This window comes from Dreissena polymorpha, chromosome 1 (genome assembly GCF_020536995.1).
Source record: "Dreissena polymorpha isolate Duluth1 chromosome 1, UMN_Dpol_1.0, whole genome shotgun sequence".
In the NCBI taxonomy this organism is placed as follows: domain Eukaryota; kingdom Metazoa; phylum Mollusca; class Bivalvia; order Myida; family Dreissenidae; genus Dreissena; species Dreissena polymorpha.
In genome coordinates this window covers 198,350,052-198,374,759 of record NC_068355.1, presented here as the reverse complement: position 1 = coordinate 198,374,759, position 24,708 = coordinate 198,350,052, and the positions used below count along the sequence as shown (strand labels likewise).

Sequence of the window (24,708 nt, the reverse complement as noted above, 5' to 3'; positions counted from 1 at the left end):
AGACTAACATGCTATTTGTTTTATCGCGTGTCGGATGAGAAAAAGTTGTAATTGTATGCATATCTTGTATTTGAGACGGAAAACAAAGTAGATTTAAAGATCTAATAGCTAGCATATCGTTGATATATCCCAATATATGTTGCATATTTTAAACCGAAACATTTGAAATCCACATTGATTACATTTTAATTGATAATGAATATAACAATATTCAATATTAAAATGGCTTTGTATTTCAATGTAAAAAGGATGTAATGCGTGTAACAGAAATACGAGCGGTCACGATGTATTAAGCGTCTTTATCTACAATATAAAACTTAGTTACTGTCATAAAGAATAAGATTTTAAAAAACATTAACACAGTATTATGAATATCTTTTACCACCTTAAATAATATAATAATTTTCTTATGTTTAATGCATGATTTGATTGAATTTACAAATCTACATAATGATGTTAGAGTTCTTTTCCAGTTTCATGAATTTAAACTTAAAAGGCGATGAAGCCAGTTTGCTTTTTATAAACAATATCTTTTAGTTCAATTTTATCAATGAACGATCGTTTTAATCCATATTCAGCTGGTATATGGATTCAAGAGGAGAGCTGCCCAATTTAATTTTTAGCGTTTAAATTAATGTATTATCATTTTACAATAAAACATGTGTAATTCGTGTAAATCTTTCTGTAAACAATGTTAGTTTAACAAACAAATGTTATGGTAAACTTATATCTTTTTTAGCAAAAAACTTATTCGATCAATTTTCAAACCACGTCCAACTTTGAAGCGCATCTCTACTGACGCCGTGTCGCGGAGGAACACAGGGTTACATTCGCCCCGCGCGCTATTTTGCGAGACAGCTGCTTTTCGGATGATAACTGCGCCATATGGTTAATGTTTTAAGATGCGTCAAGCAAAGTATAACTAACGTTCAATAATGATGAGTTGAACTTTTGCCCCTCGGGTCAGAAAACACCATGACCTTTGTAAAATATTAATAACAGCTCTTTTTCTTGTAATTTGAAGCGCGTTGTCTGGTCAGTGTGCCCTGCCGGGTGAAAAACTTCAGCTTTTGTGAGCGCTTTAGTGTTTTATTGCTATTCCACAGGGACTCGGGGAAGCGTGGTTTCTCTGGTGGTAGAACGGTATCAAAGAAAACGAAATGACATTTATTAGCCAAAGAGACTTGCCTTACAATGAGTCCATGGGTTATGAAAGTGTGACTTATTTTGTTCAATTGTATATAATTAAGCGTTGACGGTGTACAGGCGATACGTAAATAGATGACTATTTGAGTCGTGTTCTGAGAAAACTGGGCGCAATGCATATGCGTAAAGTGTCGTCCCAGATTAGCCTGTGCAGTCCGCACAGGCTAATCAGGGACGACACTTTCCGCCTATGAAGAGACTTCATTTTAACGAAAAATGTAATAAAAGCGGAACGTGTCGTCCCTGATTAGCCTGTGCGGACTGCACTTTAAGCAAATGCATTATGCACAGTTTTTTCAGAACACGACTCATTTTAAAACACATAACCCATTAAACCTTCTCAGCGTATAGGTCAGTTTCGAGAAACATTATGTTTAAGATCCATTAAGCAGTGCGCATGCTGAATTTAAATGATCATTCAAACATCTTACAAATTAAGTTTGTTTGTGAAGAAACGGCGATATTTTTCATGACTGCTTGAAATTCGAATCACTCTTTTATATTTGTACTATGCATGCCTATGGTATTACATGTTTCCTTTTAAATTTTCTGGGATTCTCCAAAACAACACACCATAGATTTGTATATGCAAAACCCTTCTAAAACTGTTTTGCTAAACTATTTTAGCCTCGCTTTAGGAAAACGGGGCCCGCAGGGGTCCATCAAGGGACGGTACGTAAAGCCTAAACAGGATTTTATTTATAAGAAAGACTTCCTTTTTTAAATCATTAAAAGCGGAAAGTCTCTGATAAGTCCTTTGTGGACAACACATGCTAATCTGGGACAACACATTACGCATATGCATTAAACCCCCATTTTCACAAAGCGACACTCAGTTATTTGACACAAATATGATGGTGAGAAACATATGTCCATAATCAATTAAATTGGCCAAACAGGCAGAGCTCTTTTATCATACCATAACATTACGATTATGATGGCCGCCAGTGGAAAAATCGATTCTTCGGAACACACCTTTGAAACCGCAAGCAACTGTGTTAATAAAAAAATCTCAAAACATGTTAAATTTCTATTGAAAAATGTATACCTTATACGACGACATTGTACGAACATGTATATCTGTATACTGCTTCAAAATATGTTCATACATTCATCGAAATATTTCGAATCTGATCGAAAAGTGGAACTGTTTCATTAACTGTATGTGTGTTAATTGTTTTATTATGTATAATAACCGAAATGCCTTTTTTAAAAGTTTTAAACAGTTTTTGGTCCAAAAAAAATTCATTATTTGATCTGCATCTTCTCGTAGATCATTGTTTTATACCAGCACTGCGAGTATTTGCATATAGTTCACCTATGAAACATGCAATATTTAATATTATGCACAAGACTATTGCCAAGCAATATATGTCCCCTACCCTTGTCAGAATATTTGTTTGTTTGTTGCCATAGCAACCAGAACATTTTTGACGTAGGGACGAAATTAAAGGACGTGCATAGAGTCAATATTGCCATCTATTCATGATTCAAGTTTCATGAAAAAAAATATTAAGAACTTTAAAATTTATCGCAGGACACACGGACTGACGGACACACAGAGCGCAAACCATAAGTCCCCTCCGGTGAAACCGGTAGGGGACAATAAATTTAATTGACATATTACCGCTTATGTTCATAACTTTATGAAACAACGCAAGTTTTTCCCCTAATAAATCGCCAGCCATGTTCAGCTAAATCGCCCGCATTTTAGTGCTTCCCGTTTTCAAACCTCTTCCCGGAAATCGCCATGCCCCTGTGAACTTCAAGGGATTTGGGAAGACGAGTACGCACGCGATCTCGCTATAATCGCCTTTGACTGGTTGCGATGTTTCGATAAATTCGAAGACTAATGCCGCTGAAAACGCGATGCCAGCTGGTGGAAATTGCGTAACCGCTCTGAACATGTGTCGTCAGAGGTCACATTGATGTCAGAAAAAAATGCTGTATGTTTTCGCCGGGAATCATGAAGCCATTGCGAAATAACTGATGCCGATATAAAAAATGATAATACTGCTGATAAAATAATGGTAGTAGTAAAAGGTGGTGGTGGTGGTGGTGGTGGTGGTGGTGGTGGTGGTGGTGGTGGTGGTGGTGGTGGTGGTGGTGGTGGTGGTGGTGGTGGAAGTTGTGGTGGTGGTGGTGGTGGTGGTGGTGGTGGTGGTGGTGGTGGTGGTGGTGGTGGTGGTGATGGTGATGGTGGTTGTGGTGGTGGTGGTGGTGGTTGTAGTGGTGGTGGTGGTGATGGCAGCAGCAGCAGCAGCAGTAGTAGAAGTAGCAGCAGCAGAGCAGTAGAAGTAGAGTTAGTTGCTGATGTACATCTTTAACAAATACAAGGCTATTTCATATTTGTATTTGTATAACGTTATTTTTTCGTTATCATTTGATAAAATGTCATCCAGCGGGCTTCAATAACATTGGTAGTAGCAGTAGCAGCAGCAGCAGTAGTGGTGGTGGTGTTTGTTCCTGATATACATTTTAATACAATGCTATTTCAAATTTGTATAACATAATTTCGTACTCATTTGACAAAATGTCATTCCAGCAAATTTCAATAACAGTGTTCATTTAATCAGCCACAAATGAGATGTTTCTTTATTTCTTAGTTTCTGTATTTGTTAGTTAGCGAAATGGCGGGTATGATTTGATTATTGATGGTCATAAAACAAGCTACGAGATATGATATTATACATAAAACAGAGATGACAAGAGAACATCGATAATGAACGTATGTCGCTTCATTAAATACAGTTTTGATTTCGCAAAACTAATTAGAGACTGAACAAATACATGTACTTTCGATGAGAATTAAGCTTCGAGAAATAGTAAATTGTCAGGGGTATTTTACCTATTGCCATTTGGTTTCTGCATGATTTTTTTCGGAATTTACGATTGATTTAATTGTGTTATCCTACAAGGGCCGTCGGAAGCTGCCAATTCTTGGGGCCGCCGCTTGTTGCATCACTTCAGACGTTTCAGAGATAAGTTCATGTATAACGTACCTCTTGAAAAATATTGAACTATAATTGAATTATTGAAATAAAGACATACGTTTTACAATTTGACAATACTATAGGTGTATATCTTTCATAACTCGGGATACAAATTAGATTAAATAGCTGTAAAAATTTAACTTAGCAAATGTGTTTGAACCTTTTGTATGTGGTCCTCTAAATTGTGCCTCTTAATAAAGTCAATGAATAACGGCTTTTAATTTCTTACTGTATATGGTGTTCGCCTAGCCCCCATGTTCGAGAGATCGCGGATTCAAGAAACATCCCAGGTTCGATTCCCATCCTGGAAGAGTGTTCAAGATTTTCTAAAAGAAAACGACTAGTTTTAATAGGCAACATATTCGAATTTTTGGATGGTGTCCCGGTGCTTAAGACCTCTTTACTTAGATGACACTGGTTCTGTTTTCGCACCCATCCTCTCCTTTTCGATAACAAAAGACCACGCTTACATTGTAAAATATCACTAATTATCTAGGATTCGTTGGTAAGAGTTCTCCCAGATCTCCGGCACGAAAGAACTTCAAAAAAGTAAATGACAATTATTTTTGATTGACGTTTCGGCACACACACACTGGAGCAACTGTGTGTATTCAGACGTGTATGAGGTCCTTTCAGGAGTGCCGGGACACACTTCGTTCACGTAATGACGCATCCGGCGCGGAGGGACCATACACATCTTGAAATACACACACACACACAACGTACTCTCGTAGAACGGATAATGCTAAAAATAGTGGGCCGCGGCTCCTGTCGTTACTATTGCTCGATTGGTCTTTGTCGGCTCGGGTACTACTTAAATGAACTTCGGGAACGGATAATAATATATTTGAACGTACCCGGGAATTCTAACGCTTAATTTGTCGTTGTCGGCTTAACAAAATAATTATGTTCATATGTATGTCAATATTTTGTAAAATAACCTCAATATTATTGAAACTCATACCCAAAACGCATATTAAGGCAGGTTTTGTTCAAAGATAATTTTGTGTTCGTATTCCGTAGCGCGATTTACGACATCGGATTTAGGGCGAGAATATAACTCGGGTACAGTCTAATTGGCCAGGCACGTTGTAGTATATTTTCCGTAAGCGGGGTACATTAAAGTATACTTTAGAGTACCTGTGGTACTTTTAAATAGTACCCGAGACGAAAATGATCAATCGAGCGTCACTCATCTCACACGATATTTTACGCACATGCATTAAGCCCAGTTTTCCCAGAACAAGGCTCATATTTATATTGATCTTTATTTTCAATTAAAGCCATGCCTTCGCTTGAATGAATTTAAGTGTATGCAACGGCTTTTCAAACTGGACAAAGCGCATTACTCATAGTTTTACCTCTAGTTGATAAACGGTAATTCGTATATTAAATCAGAAATGTATGCAAACTATAAATTACATGCCGTCTAATCCTGTAAGAAAGAAGCCGACAAAGTTTAAGTATTGCCTAACCTTTAAAGGAACCTTTTCACAGATTTTGGAATGTATCGAAGTTTGTCATTTAATGCTTTATATTGAATAATGAAAACATAAGATCTAAAAAGCTCCAGTAAAAAAACGAGAATAAAATTAAAGAAAGAAAAAAAAGTAAAGAAAAAAATCCACTGGGCTCGAACGACTGTACCCTGGAGTAAAAGTCTAACGCTTAGGCCACTCGGCAATCCGTGTTCATATAATGAATGATGTATTTTATATTTTATATAAGCAATACTCGTAGTGTCACAAAATATAACGACAACAACAGAACTCGCCAAAGTTTTTAATCGTTTCGCGTTGGAACGCTTTATAATGTTTGGGTTTTTTAATCGACAAAAGATGCATATAATGGATATTTTAGAGCATAGTAAATGTTCAGTATAACTGTTTATCACAAATATCATTAATTAAACGAAAATTTGCGAATCTGTAACATTTTTTTAATTTTGACAATTTGCGAAAACGTGAAAAAGGTCTCTTTAAAATAAAAAAGTAGTTCGTGTGATTGCGCGAAGAGACATAAATTACAAACGTTAGAATACCCCAGCAAGTCTAAAACACCAAATTACAATGCGTATGGATACATGTTTTAGATAAACTATATCGAAATGTCATAAATCAATGCTTGAAAGATTCTTAATTTGAATCAAATCGATTTTCGGCCCTTATCAACGTTCCATTAGCCAAACAAATAGCATGCAGAGGTCACGACGTTAAAAATAACGCAAAACATATTGGTTGTTGTGTTTTCGCTGATAAGGACGGCTATATTTTATGTCAACTGACACGTTGCCGATACGGCCTCGACTCAATTATGAGCGTCAACTGACCGGTCCACACTGTGGTCACTGAAAGTTTGTAGTCAACTTCTCTGCTATTTTCGATATTTTAAGATCTTAGGTCGCACACCATGGCAAAAACATATACTTCATATATAGAGTACCCCACCGTGGAAGTGGTGAACATATACTTCATATATAGAGTACCCCACCGTGGAAGTGGTGCATGATATACTTCATATATAGAGAACCCCACCATGGAAGTGGTGAACATATACTACATATATAGAGAACCCCACCGTGGAAGTGGTGCAAACATATTCTTCATATATAGAGTACCCACCGTGTATACTTCATATATAGAGTACCCCACCGTGAAAGTGGTGCATGATATACTTCATATATAGAGTACCCCACCGTGGAAGTGGTGAACATATACTTCATATATAGAGTACCCCACCGTGGAAGTTGTGCATGATATACTTCATATATAGAGTACCCCACCGTGGAAGTGGTGCATGACATATACTTCATATATAGAGTACCCCACCGTGGAAGTGGTGCATGATATACTTCATATATAGAGTACCCCACCGTGGAAATGGTGCATGATCACGGTTTTTGCAGTTTACTTTAAAAAATATATGTCTGTGCATTCTATTCCCATGACTCTAAAATAAAGTCTTATTTTGTGAACTATAACTCGAAAAAAATATCCTAAACAATTCACTATCATGTACCGTAGGTTGTACTAAAATACGCAAAACTTCTTTTGCTATCACGATAGATATTGGTTTCATGGTAATTAATTTAAAAATGGAAATTGATCATAAATTAATAAAAACAATTATATATGCTGTTTATACACAAATAATGTGCGGACATGGACACCGGCTCTGCAGATAAATATGTCGTTTTGAGTGACGCCGACCTAATGTAGTGTGCAGTATTCCACGGCATGGAATACATTTTCCACGTCAGTGAACATTGGAAGAGCGAGCCTGTCTTTGGCAGAAACTATTACTGGTTCTTTCAACAAGCTAACAAGAAAATACATTTTATGCTCGATTCTAACATAAACCTAAACATGGTTTCGCTTAAAAACGGGACCTTTTCACGTTTTGGTAAATTGACAAAATTGAAAAAAAAAAGAGTTTCAGATTTGCAAATTTTCGTTGTAGCTATGGTATTTGCGACAAAACCGCAATACTGAACGTTTACCATGCTCTAAAATATCCATTATATACATCTTTTAACGATGTACAAAGCTGAAAATTATAAAGCGTTACAAACGCGAAACGATATAATAATTAGGAGAGTTCTGTTGTTATCGTTATAGTTTGTGATATTACGAGGATTTCTTAAATAGTTTATAAAATACACCAATAATTGTATGAGTACAGTTGGCCGAGTGGTTAAAGTGTTTGACTTACTCCAATGGTCAGTGGTTTGAACTCATTTGTGGGTAACTTTTTTCTTCCTTTACTTTTATTCACGTTTTTACTGAGCTGTTTAGTTCAAAGGTTTACATTTATCAAAGTCAAAGCATTTAATAAAGCAAATTTCAATACATGCCAATATCTGTGAAAATGTCCCTTTACATTAAGAGCTATACTTCACAATGGTTTGTTGCTGCTCGGTTCTTTTGTTCCGTTGGTAGCTTAAAGCAACAGTTGTAGTCTTATGAGCCTCGCTCTGGGAACACTGGACTTAATGCATGAGCGGTAAGTGTCGTCCCAGATTAGCAAGTGCAGTCCACCTGGACTTAATGCATGAGCGGTAAGTGTCGTCCCAGATTAGCACGTGCAGTCCGCCTGGACTTAATGCATGAGCGGTAAGTGTCGTCCCAGATTAGCACGTGCAGTCCGCTCAGCGGTAAGTGTCGTCCCAGATTAGCACGTGCAGTCCGCTCAGAATATTCAGGGACGACACTATCGCCTTAATCGGATATTCGCTAAGAAAAGACTACCTGTAAGGGGAGCATATCATAAAAGCGTTAAATGCACAGTCCATTACGACTGCACAGGCTAATCCGGGATGACATTTAAGCACATGCATTAAGCCGAAATTTTCCACTTCGGGGCTTTTTTAAATACAGAAAGATCAGCGAGTCACTTGTTAGAATCTGAAGAAAAATCCTTAGCCTGCGGACTGCACAGGCTAATCTGGGACGACACTTAACTAACATGCATTAAACCCCATTTTCACAGAGCGCGGCCCATATAAAGTATGTTTTCACATAGTATAGCGGTTGAATCCAGTTGTGAACTATGTTTGCCAATTGGTGACCATTTACTTTGAGTGTCTCGTGGAATACATTTGTCACATCTGCAATGAAGCGCGGCACAAAAACCGGCCACTCGAACAATTAATGTGTTTGATGGAATAACTCAGTATTTATTGCTAAAACAAAGACATCCTCAATGATAATAGGGCTATTAATACTCGCTCTTTGCACTTTTCAACTTTTCAACTGAATCTGCAATTCAATTGAGTTCAAATCTTTACATGATAAAGCATATTCGAAGGTCACCGATTTGTACGCAAAATGCGGCCTACACGTGCGAAATGTAACGTCGGTGCGTCGTTCATTTTTCTGTTCTGTTTGATAAAAAGCATTTTAATTAATTTTTTTTACATACTTAACTACCTTTTTATTGAACTTCCTTTGACCCGACAAAATGTTCACGGTGATGATGATGATGATGATTGATGATGATGATTATGATTGATGATAATAATAATGATGACAACGAGGAAGAATATGATTTGGGATGAAAAAAATGATGATGATTATGATAAGGAGGAGGATCGATGAAGAAGAAGAAGAGGAAGAAGAAGAGGAAGAGGAAGAATAAGAAGAAGAAGAAGAAGAAGAAGATGATGATGATGATGAGGAGGAGGAGGATGATTATGATGATGATGATGATGATGATGATGATGATGATGATGATGATGATGATGATGACGACGAAGAAGAAGAAGAAGAAGAAGAAGAAGAAGAAGACGAAGAAGAAGAAGAAGAAGAAGAAGAAGAAGAAGAAGAAGAAGATGATGATGATGATTATGATGATCTGCATCGAATAAATTCCACAATCTTATAACCATGTACTTATGCCGCCCTCTGAGGAAAACGGGGCTTAGTGCATGTGCATATAGAGTTATCCCAGATGAGCTTGTACAATCATCACAGGCTAATCAGGGCCGACACTTTCCGATTTTTATGAAATTTTTCATTTAAAGGAAGTCGCTTTTACACGAAAATCCAGTCTGTGTGGACTGCACAGGCTTATCTGGTACGACCATTTTTGAACATGCATTAAGTCCTGTTTTCCCAGAGCGAGGCTCATTTTAATGCTAGGTCTACTTTTGCGCGTAAGTTGAAATGACGTCCTTTCATTTTGTTTTCCTTAAACCAGGTTTTTCTAGAACATATGAAGCCAGTGTGTGTTTGTAGCACCACTTTTGCAAACATTAAGGTTATAAATCTGGACACCAACGTGTTCGCCCACACAAAATGACAAGCCCAATTAAAAAACAGGCTAAACGTTCTTTAACAGTGCACAACCACAAATTCTACAAATGAGCCGCGTTCTGGGAAAACTGGGCTTAATGCATGTGCATTAAATTGTCGTTACTGAGGAGCCTGTGTGGACTGCACAGGCTTATCTGGTACGACAGTTTATGCACATGCATTAAACCCAGTTTTCACAGAAGGCGGTTCATTAGCAGAGGCTTGTCAGGGACGACACTGGACGCTTGCAAGGAATATTCCGTTATAAGGAAGTGTCGTCACGCATTTGCCTGCGCGTTTAGTATACATTCTACGACATTTTTCATGTTTCATGAGACAACCTTCTTAAAACGATAAACAGGAGTTTATTGTTCTTAAGACATCATATAAAAATTCTGAATGACAAAGGTCATCGTCTTTTATAAAAAACAAAGAGGATGGTATTTTTATTGCAAAAAAAAATCATATGATAGCTGTAAACAGAAAATGGGATCAACTGTTTTACTGTCTACGATGCCTACGCATATTGATAGCTGTAAACAGAAAATGGGATCAACTGTTTTACTGCCTACGTTGCCTACGCATATTATCACATGTTCCATAAATATCTTCTTGCATAATCAATCTACTTCTTGACCGACCTTCAAAATAAAACATTAATTTTAGGTACCATGCTCGAAACATAAGGTTCGGTATAAAATGGTGGATTTGTCTTTATTTTACAAATGCTTTTGTTCTATAGTGATGTGTCTATTTGAAGATTGTTATTTTGAATGTTTTATTAAAATAAAACATAAGTAATAAATAAGTAAATGATAGTTTTTAGCCGATGCTTCTAAAACAAACACGTATTAAGAAAGACGCACATATATTTTAACAGTTCAAAAAGATGTCAGATGGGGCGACTTTAAGGATTAAGATATTATTTTATATACGACGTTCCTTGAGACACAGCAAATAAAGATATCCCTAAAGTAGAATGTGTACACATACAACATATATTTTAATGACAAGCCATGCACGACTGTATTAAACAACAACGAGGCTTCTTGTCTCCCAGATTGAGATCCCAGAGGTATGTTAACAAAATAATCACCCTTTAATAGTCAGGGGTGAAAAGGGGTCAACTACACAGCCCCTTTTTGCGCTTTTCCATCAACTGCGAAGCAGGTGGGACCCCTAGATGTCAGTTTGATATCATAACTCGTCGGGGTCACAGGGATCTAGGGGTCATCCCCTTATAACAGCTTTTTGCACAAAAGGGGCACGCGACGTTTTTTTATATTTCCCCACTTCTAATTGGTGCGCAAAACACCATCGAGTCGTTGGGAATGCACTGACACCGCAACGCGGGGTCAAATCAATAAAAAGGTCACACTGGCCCCTTGAGGGTCCGATGGGGCGTGGTAAGTCATGAAAGGGATGATGCATTGCGTTTTGTAAGGGCCAGAAGTTGGGCCGAAGTGTTCTCAATTGAGCGGAGAGTTATAATTATCATATCGGTTTCAAATCGGGGTTTCACTGATTCCCCAATACTAGGACTAGATATCGCGAATTATGTGATTATCTGTGGCTATGACAAGTTGGCATGTTTGCTGGTTGATCTGTGGAAAAAACAACAACAATATTAGTAGTGGAAAAGCAACCCGAAAATTTTTTAATTAATAAAAAAGATATCGTCGATTGTTTTTTTTTTCAATATCAAATATTTTAGCGAGTTTCTGTTGTTGTTTTACAAATAAATGTGTACACACATTTCGTTTGGCATGCCATGTTAACGATATAAAATATATGTGTGTTTTCTGTCGAATGTCGATTTGTTTGTATTGTGAACTATTTCCTATAATATATCATTACCGTTATACCGTTATACATATTCGGCATTGTTGCGTTTTTATAGGTCTTTTTCATATTTGTTTCGAAAATTCGTATACATGTAGTTCTCTCCTGGTGTTCATGATTTATTATTATTATTTAACATTCATTCATTAAACAGAAGTAATAATCATTCACTGCTCACTATTCTTAAAATGGACGATTTCTAAATATTCCACAGTATGCGAAATTCACACTAGCCCTAAGGGTTTTGGCTAGTGAAAATCCATTCGAGCTAGTGGTAATTAAAATTTTTATATTGTAGGGCTAGTAAGAAATTTAACTTTTTATATATGTGTATAAGAATTTGGGCTATTACTTGAAAATCTGAATTTCGAACACTGATTCCACAAAGTTTACACATATTTTAAAATTGTCCATGGGAGGTTAAAGGGATTGTCTTATTTTTTTAATGTTGGGAGAAATCAAGCTTCGCTTGCAGAAGAAAGCTTTACTGTCAAGTCATTCCCTTACTTGGCTAATAATAATTATTTTAAGATGAAAAAAATAAAAGCAATACCTTTTAAAAAACAGTTCTCAACCTAAGTGTTAACACCGTTAATCAGTGACTTAAAAACATGTTAGTGATATAAAAATATTAGACAGTGCATGCCGCATGTTGATTGTCAAATCCGGCCCCCAAATTCCCTATGAAAGGGGCGTCAAGATGAAGGGCTGTATCTGAGATTAAAGCCACGCTTACGTGTCGCCCTCTGACCCCACCCCTGACCCCTAACTGACCAGCGGGGTCGCATATACTCACTTGTGAGTAGACACCCGTGATTGCGATAGACGCAAGGAGTAACCCCCCGCCCCCCGTACAACAAGCTTCATTATCAGTTTCATCCTACTACTACTACTACAACTACTACAACAACAACAACAGCAACAACAACAACAACAACAACAACAACTACTACTACTACTACTACTACTTCTACTTCTACTACAACTACTACTACTACTACTACTACTACTACTACTACTACTACTAATAATAATAATCATCATCATCATCATCAAAACGTCTTTAAAAAAAAGATAGTTCGACTATGTGTACATAGATCTATGTCACAATCTATGTACATAGTCGAACTATCTTTTTTTTAAGAAGACGTTTTGTTAGAAGATTTTTATTGATTTAGTATGTGTATGCATTATAATAAACAACGGGTAACAAAAAATAAATAAATAAATAAAACATTGCCATCGAGCGCCTATGTAAGCACGCGCCAGTGTTAACCATGTAAATATCACAAATGCCCGTGTTTTCACGGTGAAATATGTGTAAGAGCCGCGCACATGGAAAACAGGGCTTAATGCATGTGCGTAAAGTAATGTGGAAAAATAACCGAACCCATTTATGATTAATACGTATATGATGATCATTACTACGACGAAGGCAAAATACAAATCATTCACAGAGAGTAGAGCGTAGTTTTATGAAGTATGATTTTTTTTATAGACTAATTTATAAGTAGAAATACACGAAAACTACGCCATCTTGGAAGTAAGTTCCAACTGACCTCACTTAAACATATTAAGCATGTTAAAGACAAGTGATTGTCACCAAAAATGTCCATACTGATAAATTGACACTCATAATTCCATTGTTTGTACAGTTTCAGTTTGATTCTATCACGTCATATACTTTAATAAGTTACGCCCCTTAGTTGTCGATATGCCTTTGCGGGAATGTGGCCATAAAAAAATGGAACGACCAAAAGAAGGAATGGCGAATACCGTTGCATATTCTGCTATGTCCATGGGCGTCCGCACATAGGGGCAAATGGGGTCAACTGACCCCCCTGGAAAATTGATGAGCGAAAAAGATAGTTGAATATGGAAAAATCTATACGTGTACAATTATGATTCCTGAATTGAACAATAACAGTAGGGTTAGCTGAAATAATTCGCGTTCAGAATAAATCTGAACCAAGAGTCTGCCAAAGAAAAAATCATCAAAAGACTTAAGGCGGCAATTTATATTGACTACAGTAGGGTAAGAATGACCCCTGGTTAGTTTCACACGAACATCAACTCTCATGTATATGTAAACAAGTCATGGATGCGGTTATTGCACAATTTATTATTATTAACTCTCAAAACATTGTTTCAAACATGATTCATGTTTCAAACATGATTCATTCGTGCGGAGAAGTCAATTTATTAACAATCAACATTTATTCAATCCCTAAATAGGAAGTGAAGGCGATGTGGGTCTCTGCTGAATTTCTCGATTATTTTCTTAATAAAAATACTCCTGTCAGTGTTGATCCGATCCCTTTGAACTTCATCATGCATAATCCTGAGAGCCTGTCGTCGGACATGGTGGATCTTAGCCATGTCTTGACTCGTCTCAACGTGCTAAATGATCGTTCCACCGTACAAGTGGTGGGGGCAGGGTTAATAATATGATCATCACCTAACGCACGCCGGAAACAAATCCGTTTTTTGACATAGTCAACAAAATCTTACTCATTCTGTTTGATGGATATCTTCTTGTTCCTGTTGTACCATGACAAAGCGTCTTGTTCAAAATTATTGATTTGATAAAATTCGTCGATGGTTAGGACTGAATCTTTATAGTCTGATCAATTGAAATTTTGATGCGGTACGGATGGAGTTGATATAACATGAACGCAGTCATATTAGATTATGAAAATCTGCTTCCTTGAGACTGGATCAGTGAGTCCATGTACGGAATATAAATCGTGCGTCTATATTATTCTTCACTGGTTCCACCAACATTTTCTCGGTCACTTGACGGCCACATTGCCGTGGTATTGTCATTATAACACCAATATCCTTGGCTGTTTTTAATGCCGGACCGAATATATCCTCCGCGAAAATCGAATCCGCATTTTCTAGATGATCGGTAAACATCGATGTCAGGTTTTCAACGTGTTTTTTTACACAGATTATGTCTTATTGAACAGCCTGAAGTACTTGCGTTATGGGCTCTAAAATGGACGAATATTTGGCTATTATGTGGAGCGTTATCACAAATGTCACTGTTCCACTTGCCGTCCATAGCTGATGTGTAGTCTGTCGTCCTTTTGTATTCTGTTCGTTTTGCGTTATATATTTTAACTGACGACGTATTTCGATGAAATGGTTAGCAAAGATTCGTATGCTTTTTTACTTTGCAGTCCACCTTGTTTCGCTCTACAATGGTGTGTTCGGAACTAGCCGTCTTCTCTTAGAGTTCTCTCTGAAATACTTAATGTTTGCTGTCACAGTCCCTATGTGCGTCAGAAATTGTATTTAGATTCTACATGAGAAAAGTCACTATGATCAAAGGAGAGAAAAATAGGTATCACCTACGCCAATACAGTCAATTTATCAATTCCAAATACTAACTTGTAACCTTCCAGATATACTTCATGATGCACCATTATCTGGCCTTATTCTCAAAATTTTCTACGCCTACGGCTGCACAAAGGGGGAGAAAACCCCCCTTTACCCCCCCTAGGAAAATTCCTGCGGACGCCCATGGCTATGTCGAGACTGTAACTTTGTTTTTCCTAATGATATTTTAAAATGTCTTCTCTTTTCAATGGGAAGAAGGTCTTCGTGTATATATTTTGGGAAGAAATAACTCTTAAATAGTTGATTTGTGAATTTGAAAAGTTGTAAGTTTTACTGTAGAGAAAAACTGCCTGGTTTTGCAGATTTTTTTTTATCAGGAAGAGGCCTTTAATTCCCTGCTAATGGCCACCATTAGGAGATGGAATTGTTTGTGTAAAATCAGCCTCTCTGTCTCAGAGGTCAAGGTCACTCAAAGGTTAAATTTTACCTTAAAACTGTGAGCTTTGCCGGGCTGAAACTTTCTCATTCATCATTCAATTTAAAAACAACTTAACTCAAATAACTACCATGAGAAGACTGAAGCATGTATTATCAATCTCATTACCTCGAAGGTCAAGGTCACACTTGGAGGTCAACAGTCAAAGTTTGCCATAAAGAACCTTTTTGTGACAATAGTGGTGGTTGGAATGTTGGGCTATTTGTCTCCGCTACCGACACATGTTTAGTTTCTTTCTTTATGTGTGTCTTTTCCAGAACATGCCATGTATTGTATCGTTAAACACTGTTTGCGGCTTGACATTTTCTAGTTGCTCATATACTTCTCATAGGTACAGGATTGTCATCTAGAGTGCACATTGTTTGTGCAAAAATGTGTAAGCTTTTTGAAAGCAAGATTATGGAAGGGCATGCAATGTAGAGGCCATCTTAACTTGAAATTCTATGATTAATGATGGGCTTATGAGATATGTCCCTCTTTGTAGTGTGATTTCTTGGCATATTTTTTTCCAAAGGGCTATGATGAAGTTATGTCCGTTTTTCCAAGCAGGGGGGAATCATGACAAGGGATTGACATTCATGTCTTTTTTTCAGGCTATGTATGAGGGATTGACTTTCATGAGTTTAACAAACTGATGTTTCTAAGTGTTGAAGTTCTCAGTTTTTTTTAAACCTTCCTAACCCCACAAAAGCAATCTTTTCATTGAATGTCCTTTGGCCAGCCCAGCATAGGCCCACAGAGTAATCAGTCCAACTGACCACTGCAGTTTATACTCTAACTGACCAATGGTCAAGCAACAACATCTTAATGCCTCATAAAAGTGACCATCAATGAAAATAAAGAAATCTGAGAAGTGAATTGAACCAGGATTGGGAATTAGATAAGCAGATCTGAATGATGACTGTTAAAATGTTCATTATGTAAAATAAAATTAATAAATCAAGAATCAAGCTGCGATTTATTTATAATATTTCAATTACATCCATTTTAATAAAAACATTGGGACAATATGTGTTCTCTTTTTTGTTGGATGTATATTTGATACCAAATAAGATAATCAATATGTAAGTATCATTCTGTTATTTTATATTTCAATTAAAAAGTACATAAAAAAACAACAACAGCAAAACAATTTGTAAATCAATTAAATTATATTGTGATAAACATATATAAAGTAAATCTTTTTTTAAATGCCCAAATTGCTGTTTTTTGTAATATATGCCATTACTGAAGAAAATATTTAAAAAAATCATGTTATTTCTTCTTATTATAATAATTATACAATAATTGCACTATTTGGTTATTTAATTATATATTTATAAAGACAAAACTACAATTTTGCCTAAAATGTTCTAATATCAATTATGCAGAAGGGTAGTGGCTGAATTGATTTACTGATGCCAGTAAAATGTAAAGATCTTTTATTGAAATGCAAAAACTTTTATTTTTAATTATTCTTATTGAAATTAAGGTATATTTAATATATTTTGCATTGTCAATTTAGTCTTGCATTTCAATAATTTGCAATTCTCAATTATAAATTTGCAAATTTGAGAATTAAAAAAAATGTGTTTGTGAAATTGCTATATATTAAATGTTTATAAAACACTGTATTATGTGAATTTGGAATACAACATTTAATTTCATGTTCTGGAATGGATATATTTTTTGTAGTATTATGTCTATAATTTTGGTATAATAAGCAATTTTATTGATTTATTTATGAACAGGGATGGTATTTTTTTTATAATTTTGACTATTTTAAAACTATGTTCATGCACGCAGTGACTCGGTTTCATTTTTTGAGGATTTTATAAAAGATCAAATTAAACATAAAGTTTTTAACTAAAATCAATTTAATACTATGCATATATATATTATGCAAGTGTCTATTTATACTTAAAATTTGTCCAAATTGATAAATACAATAGATACAACTGCATATGATGCTGTTTATAAAAAACAACAGTTTATTCCAAGATTGATCTCTTATTCATCATCACAAAAGTGTTTTACAAGAAGTTTCCTCACTCACTTCAGTTAAATACATTTGAAATGTGAATCAAATTAAAGGTCAAGAATTAACTTAATTTGATATAGATTTAACCATTTACCACTTAGATACCTACTTTTACGCATTTGTAGTCCCTAAGAAAGATAAATTTAATTAAAGACCTTTCTTACTAGATAAATGTTTTAAAGCCTTCATATCCAACCCTGAGATATTTAGGAGCAGCAAACAGCATAAAACCTGAACAGAATGCGAGTTACTCACAGGCTGTTCTGGTTTTATGCTGTTTGCCATTTTCACTTCGCTTCTGAGAGGGAAAGGGTTAAACCCCAAGAAAATTTATCTAAGTTGTAGACTATTGCAAACGCATTCATAGACAAACCTCTTTGGACCTTTTGGAGAAAAGACAATAAAACAATTAATATATAATATGAATACACAAGATATGCAAACAAGCTAAATAACATATATACTTACAAATATAAAAGAAAATCAAATATTGTTTCATTCAATTAAAACAGTTAATATTATGAAGCAGTTGAAACTGCACTATTATGGATTGGTTTAAATAAAAAATACACAGCCACCAATTATGGAAGTCTGAACTGCCAAATAGATCTATTAAGCTCAAAAGATTTTGTGTCTCAAAGACCTTGCCACCGTTCAAATCCCTGGGAACGCAACCTACTATATAATCATTTTAAAATTGTATATATAAATTGTTCCAAATACTGTATATACAGTAAAGACATATTTTTCCTTTTTTTCCTCAAAAAATATCAAAAATCTGTGAACAAAATCCTTTTAAGGCTTTACCACTAAGATACGTCTTTTCACGCATTTGTAGTCCCTTATAGAAAGCAATATTTAACTTAATACCTTTCTTACTAGATTCAAGTTTTTGAGGCTTCATCTCCAAACCTTCGGTACTGATGAGCAGCAAACAGCAATAAAACCTGAACAGACTGCGAGTTACTCGCAGGCTGTTCTGGTTTTATGCTGTTTGCACATAGCCATTTTGACTTTGCTTCTAAGTGGGAAAGGGTTAAGGCATTAAGACATGGTTGCATTCCAATGTGTTGCAGATTCCTGTTTGCCGTCTTGCCAGTTGTGGTTGCAGCCTCAGTGGAGAGGTGACCGGTTCAAGCAGCCATGTGTTCCGTGGACTACGCCCCACACTACAGACCCTTCCAACGCAGCAGGTGAGAATAGTTTAAAACGATTTGAACTTTGCTTTGGGAAAATAGAGCTTAATGCATATAAGTGTCATCCCAGATTAGCCTGTGCAGTGTCATCCCAGATTAGCCTGTGCAGTGTCATCCCAGATTAGCCTGTGCAGTGTCATCCCAGATTAGCCTGTGCAGTGTCATCCCAGATTAGCCTGTGCAGTGTCATCCCAGATTAGCCTGTGCAATGTCATCCCAGATTAGCCTGTGCAGTGTCATCCCAGATTAGCCTGTGCAGTGTCATCCCAGATTAGCCTGTGCAGTGTCATCCCAGATTAGCCTGTGCAGTGTCATCCCAGAATAGCCTGTGCAGTGTCATCCCAGATTAGCCTGTGCAGTGTCATCCCAGATTAGCCTGTGCAGTCTGCCCAGGCTCATCAGATATGACACTTTCTCCTTTTTTTGGTTTAAACAAGGTCTTTCTTAAGCAAGTTTAATCAGAACGTTATGTCCCTGATTAGCCTGTTGGGACAGCAGAGGCTAATCTAGGACGGCACTTTATGCACATACTTTAAGCCCTGTTTTCCCAGACCGCGGTACATTTGTTTTAACTAGATTGCATCTATAACTTCTTCCCTTAGTGAGACATAACAGTTAATTTGCAGAGTAAGATCAATAGCTGGTGTTTTTAGGGAGGGTCATGAAGACGCTATTATAGAGGGGCTTTAACCTGGGACATCCTGTTGCTAGGCAAATACCATATCCAGTAAACTACTGTGCAAGTTCTGGCACACTTGACTTGTTAGATTACTGGTACACATTACTTGTGAGATCTCTGGTACACTTTACTTGTGAGATAACTGATAAACTTTACTTGTGAGATAACTGGTACACTTAATGTGTAAGATAACTGATACACTTTACCTGTGAGACTACTAGTACACTTTACTTGTGAGATAACTGATAAACTTTACTTGTGAGATAACTGGTACACTTAATGTGTAAGATAACTGATACACTTTACTTGTGAGATTACTAGTACACTTTACTTGTGAGATAACTGGTACACTTAACATGTGAGATAACTTATACACTTTACTTGTGAGATCTCTGGTACACTTTATTTGTGAGATAACTGATACACTTTACTTGTGAGATAACTGATACACTTTACTTGTGAGATTACTAGTACACTTTACTTGTGAGATAACTGGTTCACTTATTGTGTGAGATAACTGATACACTTTACTTGTGAGATAACTGGTACACTTTATTTGTGAGATAACTGGTACACTTTACTTGTGAGATCTCTGGTACACTTTACTTGTGAGATTGCACTGAACTTTGCAATTGTACTTTGTTTAACATTCTTAGCTCGACTATTATATATGAAATATATATAGCAGAGCTCTCCTACTCACCCCGGCATCTGCGTGCAAATGTTAAAGTTTTCGTACTACCCCAAATATTTTCTTTGTCCCTTGACATATTGCTTTCATATTTTTCATACTTGTTTACCAACATGACCCCAACCTATGAACAAGAGCCGACAACTCTATCAAGCATTTTGTCATAATTATGGACCCTTTTCCACTTGGAATATGCAGCAAATGTTAAAGTTTTCGTACAACCCCATTTATTTTCGTTTTCCCTTGAGATATTGCTTTCATATTTTGCAAACTTGTTTACCAACATCACCCCAACCTATACACAAGAGCAGACAACTCTATCAAGCATTTTGTCATAATTTTTGCCCCTTTTATGCTTAGAATATGCATATTATTGACAAATCTATGTTAAAGTTTGCGTACTACCCCAAATATTTCCTATATCCTTTGACATATTGCTTTTATATGTTGCATACTTGTTAACCAACATGACCTCAACCTATAAACAAGAGCAGACCACTGTATCAAGCATTTTTACATAATTATGGCCCCTTTTACACTCAGATTATTGAACATTTTGCTTAAATTGCCATAATTTATTTATTTATGATCACATTTTATTATTACTTTGACAAAACAGCATTTACCTGAATACCACAATGGATTCCACCCAAACAATACCCCACGCCCCTACCCAGACTCCCTTCCCCCCCCTCCCCCCGCAACCTCCCCCCCATTTTTTTTAAACATCATCTAATAAATTACCCCACCCCACATTATACCCCCCTCACCCCACCCCTTCCCCCCCATCCCTCCCTACCCCCCCCCATTTTTTTTAAACATCATCTAATAAATTACCACACCCCACATTATTACCCCCTCTCACTCCCCCCCCCACCGCCCCCCCCGCCCCCCCCCCCCCCCCCAAAAAAAAATAAAATAAAATATTTTTGAAAGATCGTCTCATAAATTATTGAATATGAACAATTTCCCCATGATGGCTTACGTTATAATGTCAACCACTCGAATAGTCGAGTGCGCTGTCCTCTGACAGCTTTTGTTTCTTTAAGACTAAATAATGATAAAGGTACGATTCACCTATTGTGACAGACACTGCTCATACATAATATAATCACAGGAAATGATTTCCAGTTCCAATTCACAAGCGGTTTACCAATTCACACAGACTGTTAAGGGACAACCCTTTCCACCCAGACTGGATTTTCGCTAAAAGACTTCCTTTTAACAAAAGATTCCTAAAAAGCACATGCATTAAGCCCCATTTTCCAAGAACAAGGCTTGTATTGCTATAATTAACACTCCTTGGGTATTGTAACATTTGTTATGGTGATGACTGCGATTATTTGTGTTCTTTAAAGTTGAACTTTTAAAACAGTTTTTTCTTAGATTGAAATCTGGATTTTTCTCTCTTATAATGGATTGATTTACTATAACTGTCAAGGACACTGCTTATACATAATTTAATCGCAGGATATGATTTTGAATTCCAAGTGACAAGTGGTTTTCCGCAAGACAATTTGAACAAATAGGGGCACAAAAATGTTTCCAATCCAAGTGCCCCCCCCCTCCCGGTCCCATTCCTGAAATGGTGGAGAAAAAACACCACTCTGACAATCTGGTCAACTGATCCATTCTTTGGGTGATCACTATCTGTTTTACTCCATGATTGCATTCCCGGACATTTAAAGAATTTAATCAATCTTTTTTCCCAGCCCCTCGTCTTCAATCAGGAAAACTAATTTTGTTTAATTGCTGCACATCAGTCAGGCTGCTGGTTGCACTGGTCAGTAGATTGGTCAAAGTGACCCCTTGACCCTTGGACATTCAAAGACTGACCACTAAAAATTAATATCTGGCCCTTTTATTCCTGGACAGATGATACATTAGCTGTTTTAGTCTTGTCCTGGTCCTTTTGTTGGCCACTGTGCATATTGAGATTGGACAGATGTATTGATCAGTGCCCGATTTTTATTTGTATTCAATGGAGCATCCCATGTTACAATTTTTTAACAAGATCAAGATGCAAACAAAGCCAGAATTCTCCAGTTACATTTTCGGACTGCAATTTACGATGAATCACATATATTTTGTTGAAATTGTTTAAAAAATCATTAATATTGTTATGAACTAAATTTTCCATTGCTCATGCCCAGAATTCAGACTCTGAGTTTCTAAATTGTTTTTCCACGTGAACATTAGTAATAAAGGATTGATAATTATCTTGTTCGCGTATTCTTTGCGTATAAAAATATTTGTGTACTTTAGGACAAGTTTTATCGACTGGCCTCTTGAACATAATGCTGACACTAAATTTATTTTTATAATAACAGAAAACATGTATCTTATAATAATAATAATAAATAATAATAATAATAATAATAAATTATAATAATAATAATGATATTTAGATTATTATTAAATAATTGCTTTTAAATGATAAACTAAATTTATTTTGTTGCAGTTTAAAGCCACACACCTTGAAATGAAATACATGGCATAGTAAATTCAAGTATAAATAGGAAACAAATTTTAACTATGCCAATAAGAATATATCTGGTGGTAACAAGGTAGAAATCCGTCTCTTTTGCGCTTTTAAACTTAAAAACAATCGCGTTTGTCGAAAATGGACGTATACGTCTAGAAATCCTACTTTCGGTTTTTATAAACTTACCGTTTGAAAAATCATAAATTACTTGCTAACTAGGCTATAGATTTAATTTTATATATCTCAATTAGAAAATATCTTGTGGTTACACGGTAGAAATCCGTCTTTTTTGGTCTGTATAACTTAAAAATAATCACGTTTGTCGAAATGGACAAATACGTATAGAAATCCTACTTTCGATTTTATAATTTAAAACAAATAATAAATTACTTGCTAACTAGGCTATAGATTTAATGACAATTTTGCACACTTTCACATTGCATCTATATGTATTGATTAACATGCACTTCATTTCAAGGTGTGTGGTCTTAGATGTGACCACGAGCCCCTGCTCCATTCCCAAACAATTTGATAAAAAAAGAAAAAATAATGACTTAGTTTTTATTAAGAGATTAGACTTATTGGTGCACCTTTATGAATAGGTCACTGAGGTGGATGAGAATTGATCCCCAAAACAATAAATAAGCGTCCATTTTTATTGAATAATTAATGGTCAGTTGCAACTTCACTGTAAATTGTTGCTCTTTTGGCTCCACTGTCAATTGGCTCTGGACAAACAAAACAGTTGGGTTGGCTGAAGAACAAAAAGATATTGATAATCAGAAATCAATAAGAAGTGCCCCGAAGTAGATTGTTGTAATTTTGCTCTCAACACCAGTTGCAGTTTTGTAATTAGTTACTAGGATGGCAGGATGGTTTAATTGTTTGTGATGAGGGAATATGATTTAATTAGCCCTTACCTAGCTAGACCAGCTTACCTATCGGGGACATCTGTCCTCGGCCTGCTGTCAATCTTAAAGGGACTTGTTCACAGACTTTTGTGTATTGGAAAAAATATTTGATTATTTTACTAACAAAACTGTAATGTTTGGGAAAGTTTACTCTCGTTTTATTTTAAAAGTATTAAATTATTTTACTAACAAAACTGTAATTTTTGGGACAATTTTGAATGATTATTATATTGCGGAAAAGATAAAGTAAACAAATGTGGCTGGCCAAGACCATGAACCTATGATCTCTCAAAGTAAAAACAAAATGCATTTCCACTACACCGCGTAGGCTTACACCTTGAAGGGCAGTTAAAACCCAGCGTGGGAAATACTCTTTTTTTTCAACATTATCATTATCATTAAACAAAGGCTTTATTATTTTTTAAAATTACAATTGATGACACATTAAAATCAATAAACAAACGTATATTAAAAACATTTTTTTGTAAACAGTGTTTTTTTACTGGTTTAAAAAAATGTATACAATCTTGTTTGAATTGATTACAATGTTTTTGAAAATAGTAATTTGGCCAAACTGTGAACAAGTACCTTTAAAGATAAGTCAGGATGGTTCAAGAGCCAAGATCAATATATTTTCTGCAATGACACAAAATAGCTTTACCAGTCGATTTGCAGCTTTTGTGACACAACCCCACTTCAAAGAGCGGCGATCAATTTTCATCAAATTTATAGATAAACAGTGAAAAGTGGACATTAAAACATGACCTAAGGGTGTTTTTTAAAACGAAAACTTGGTGTACAAACATGTTATGTCTGTTTAATTATATGACAGCTGTTTTGCCCATTCATACTTGCCGATAGGTTGGTCAATATGTTTGCAGTGTTTAATAGTGTTTGCCTCAAGAATGAATGAGCTTTAACGTCATACACATCAGAAAAAACTTTGCCCTTGGTTGAGTCATTGATGAAAAGTCAGGTTTAAGTTTACGTTGAATTTTTTGATGGTTTGGAAAATATTCATGTAAATAAATGTTATAAATATAAAAAATTAT

The 24,708-nt window shown here is 35.9% G+C and overlaps 1 protein-coding gene across 1 annotated transcript in view; it reads left to right on the top strand.

The window, feature by feature from the left end:
- Window positions 1-13,575: 13,575 nt before the first annotated feature.
- LOC127864529 (uncharacterized) overlaps window positions 13,576-24,708 on the top strand; it is a 60,820-nt gene continuing 49,687 nt past the window's right edge. Inside the window, exons 1-2 of the mRNA XM_052404188.1 lie at window positions 13,576-13,868; window positions 18,771-18,887. Coding sequence (XP_052260148.1) covers window positions 18,838-18,887 — 50 coding nt within the window. The 5' untranslated portion in view covers window positions 13,576-13,868; window positions 18,771-18,837. The remainder of the gene's footprint in view (window positions 13,869-18,770; window positions 18,888-24,708) is intronic.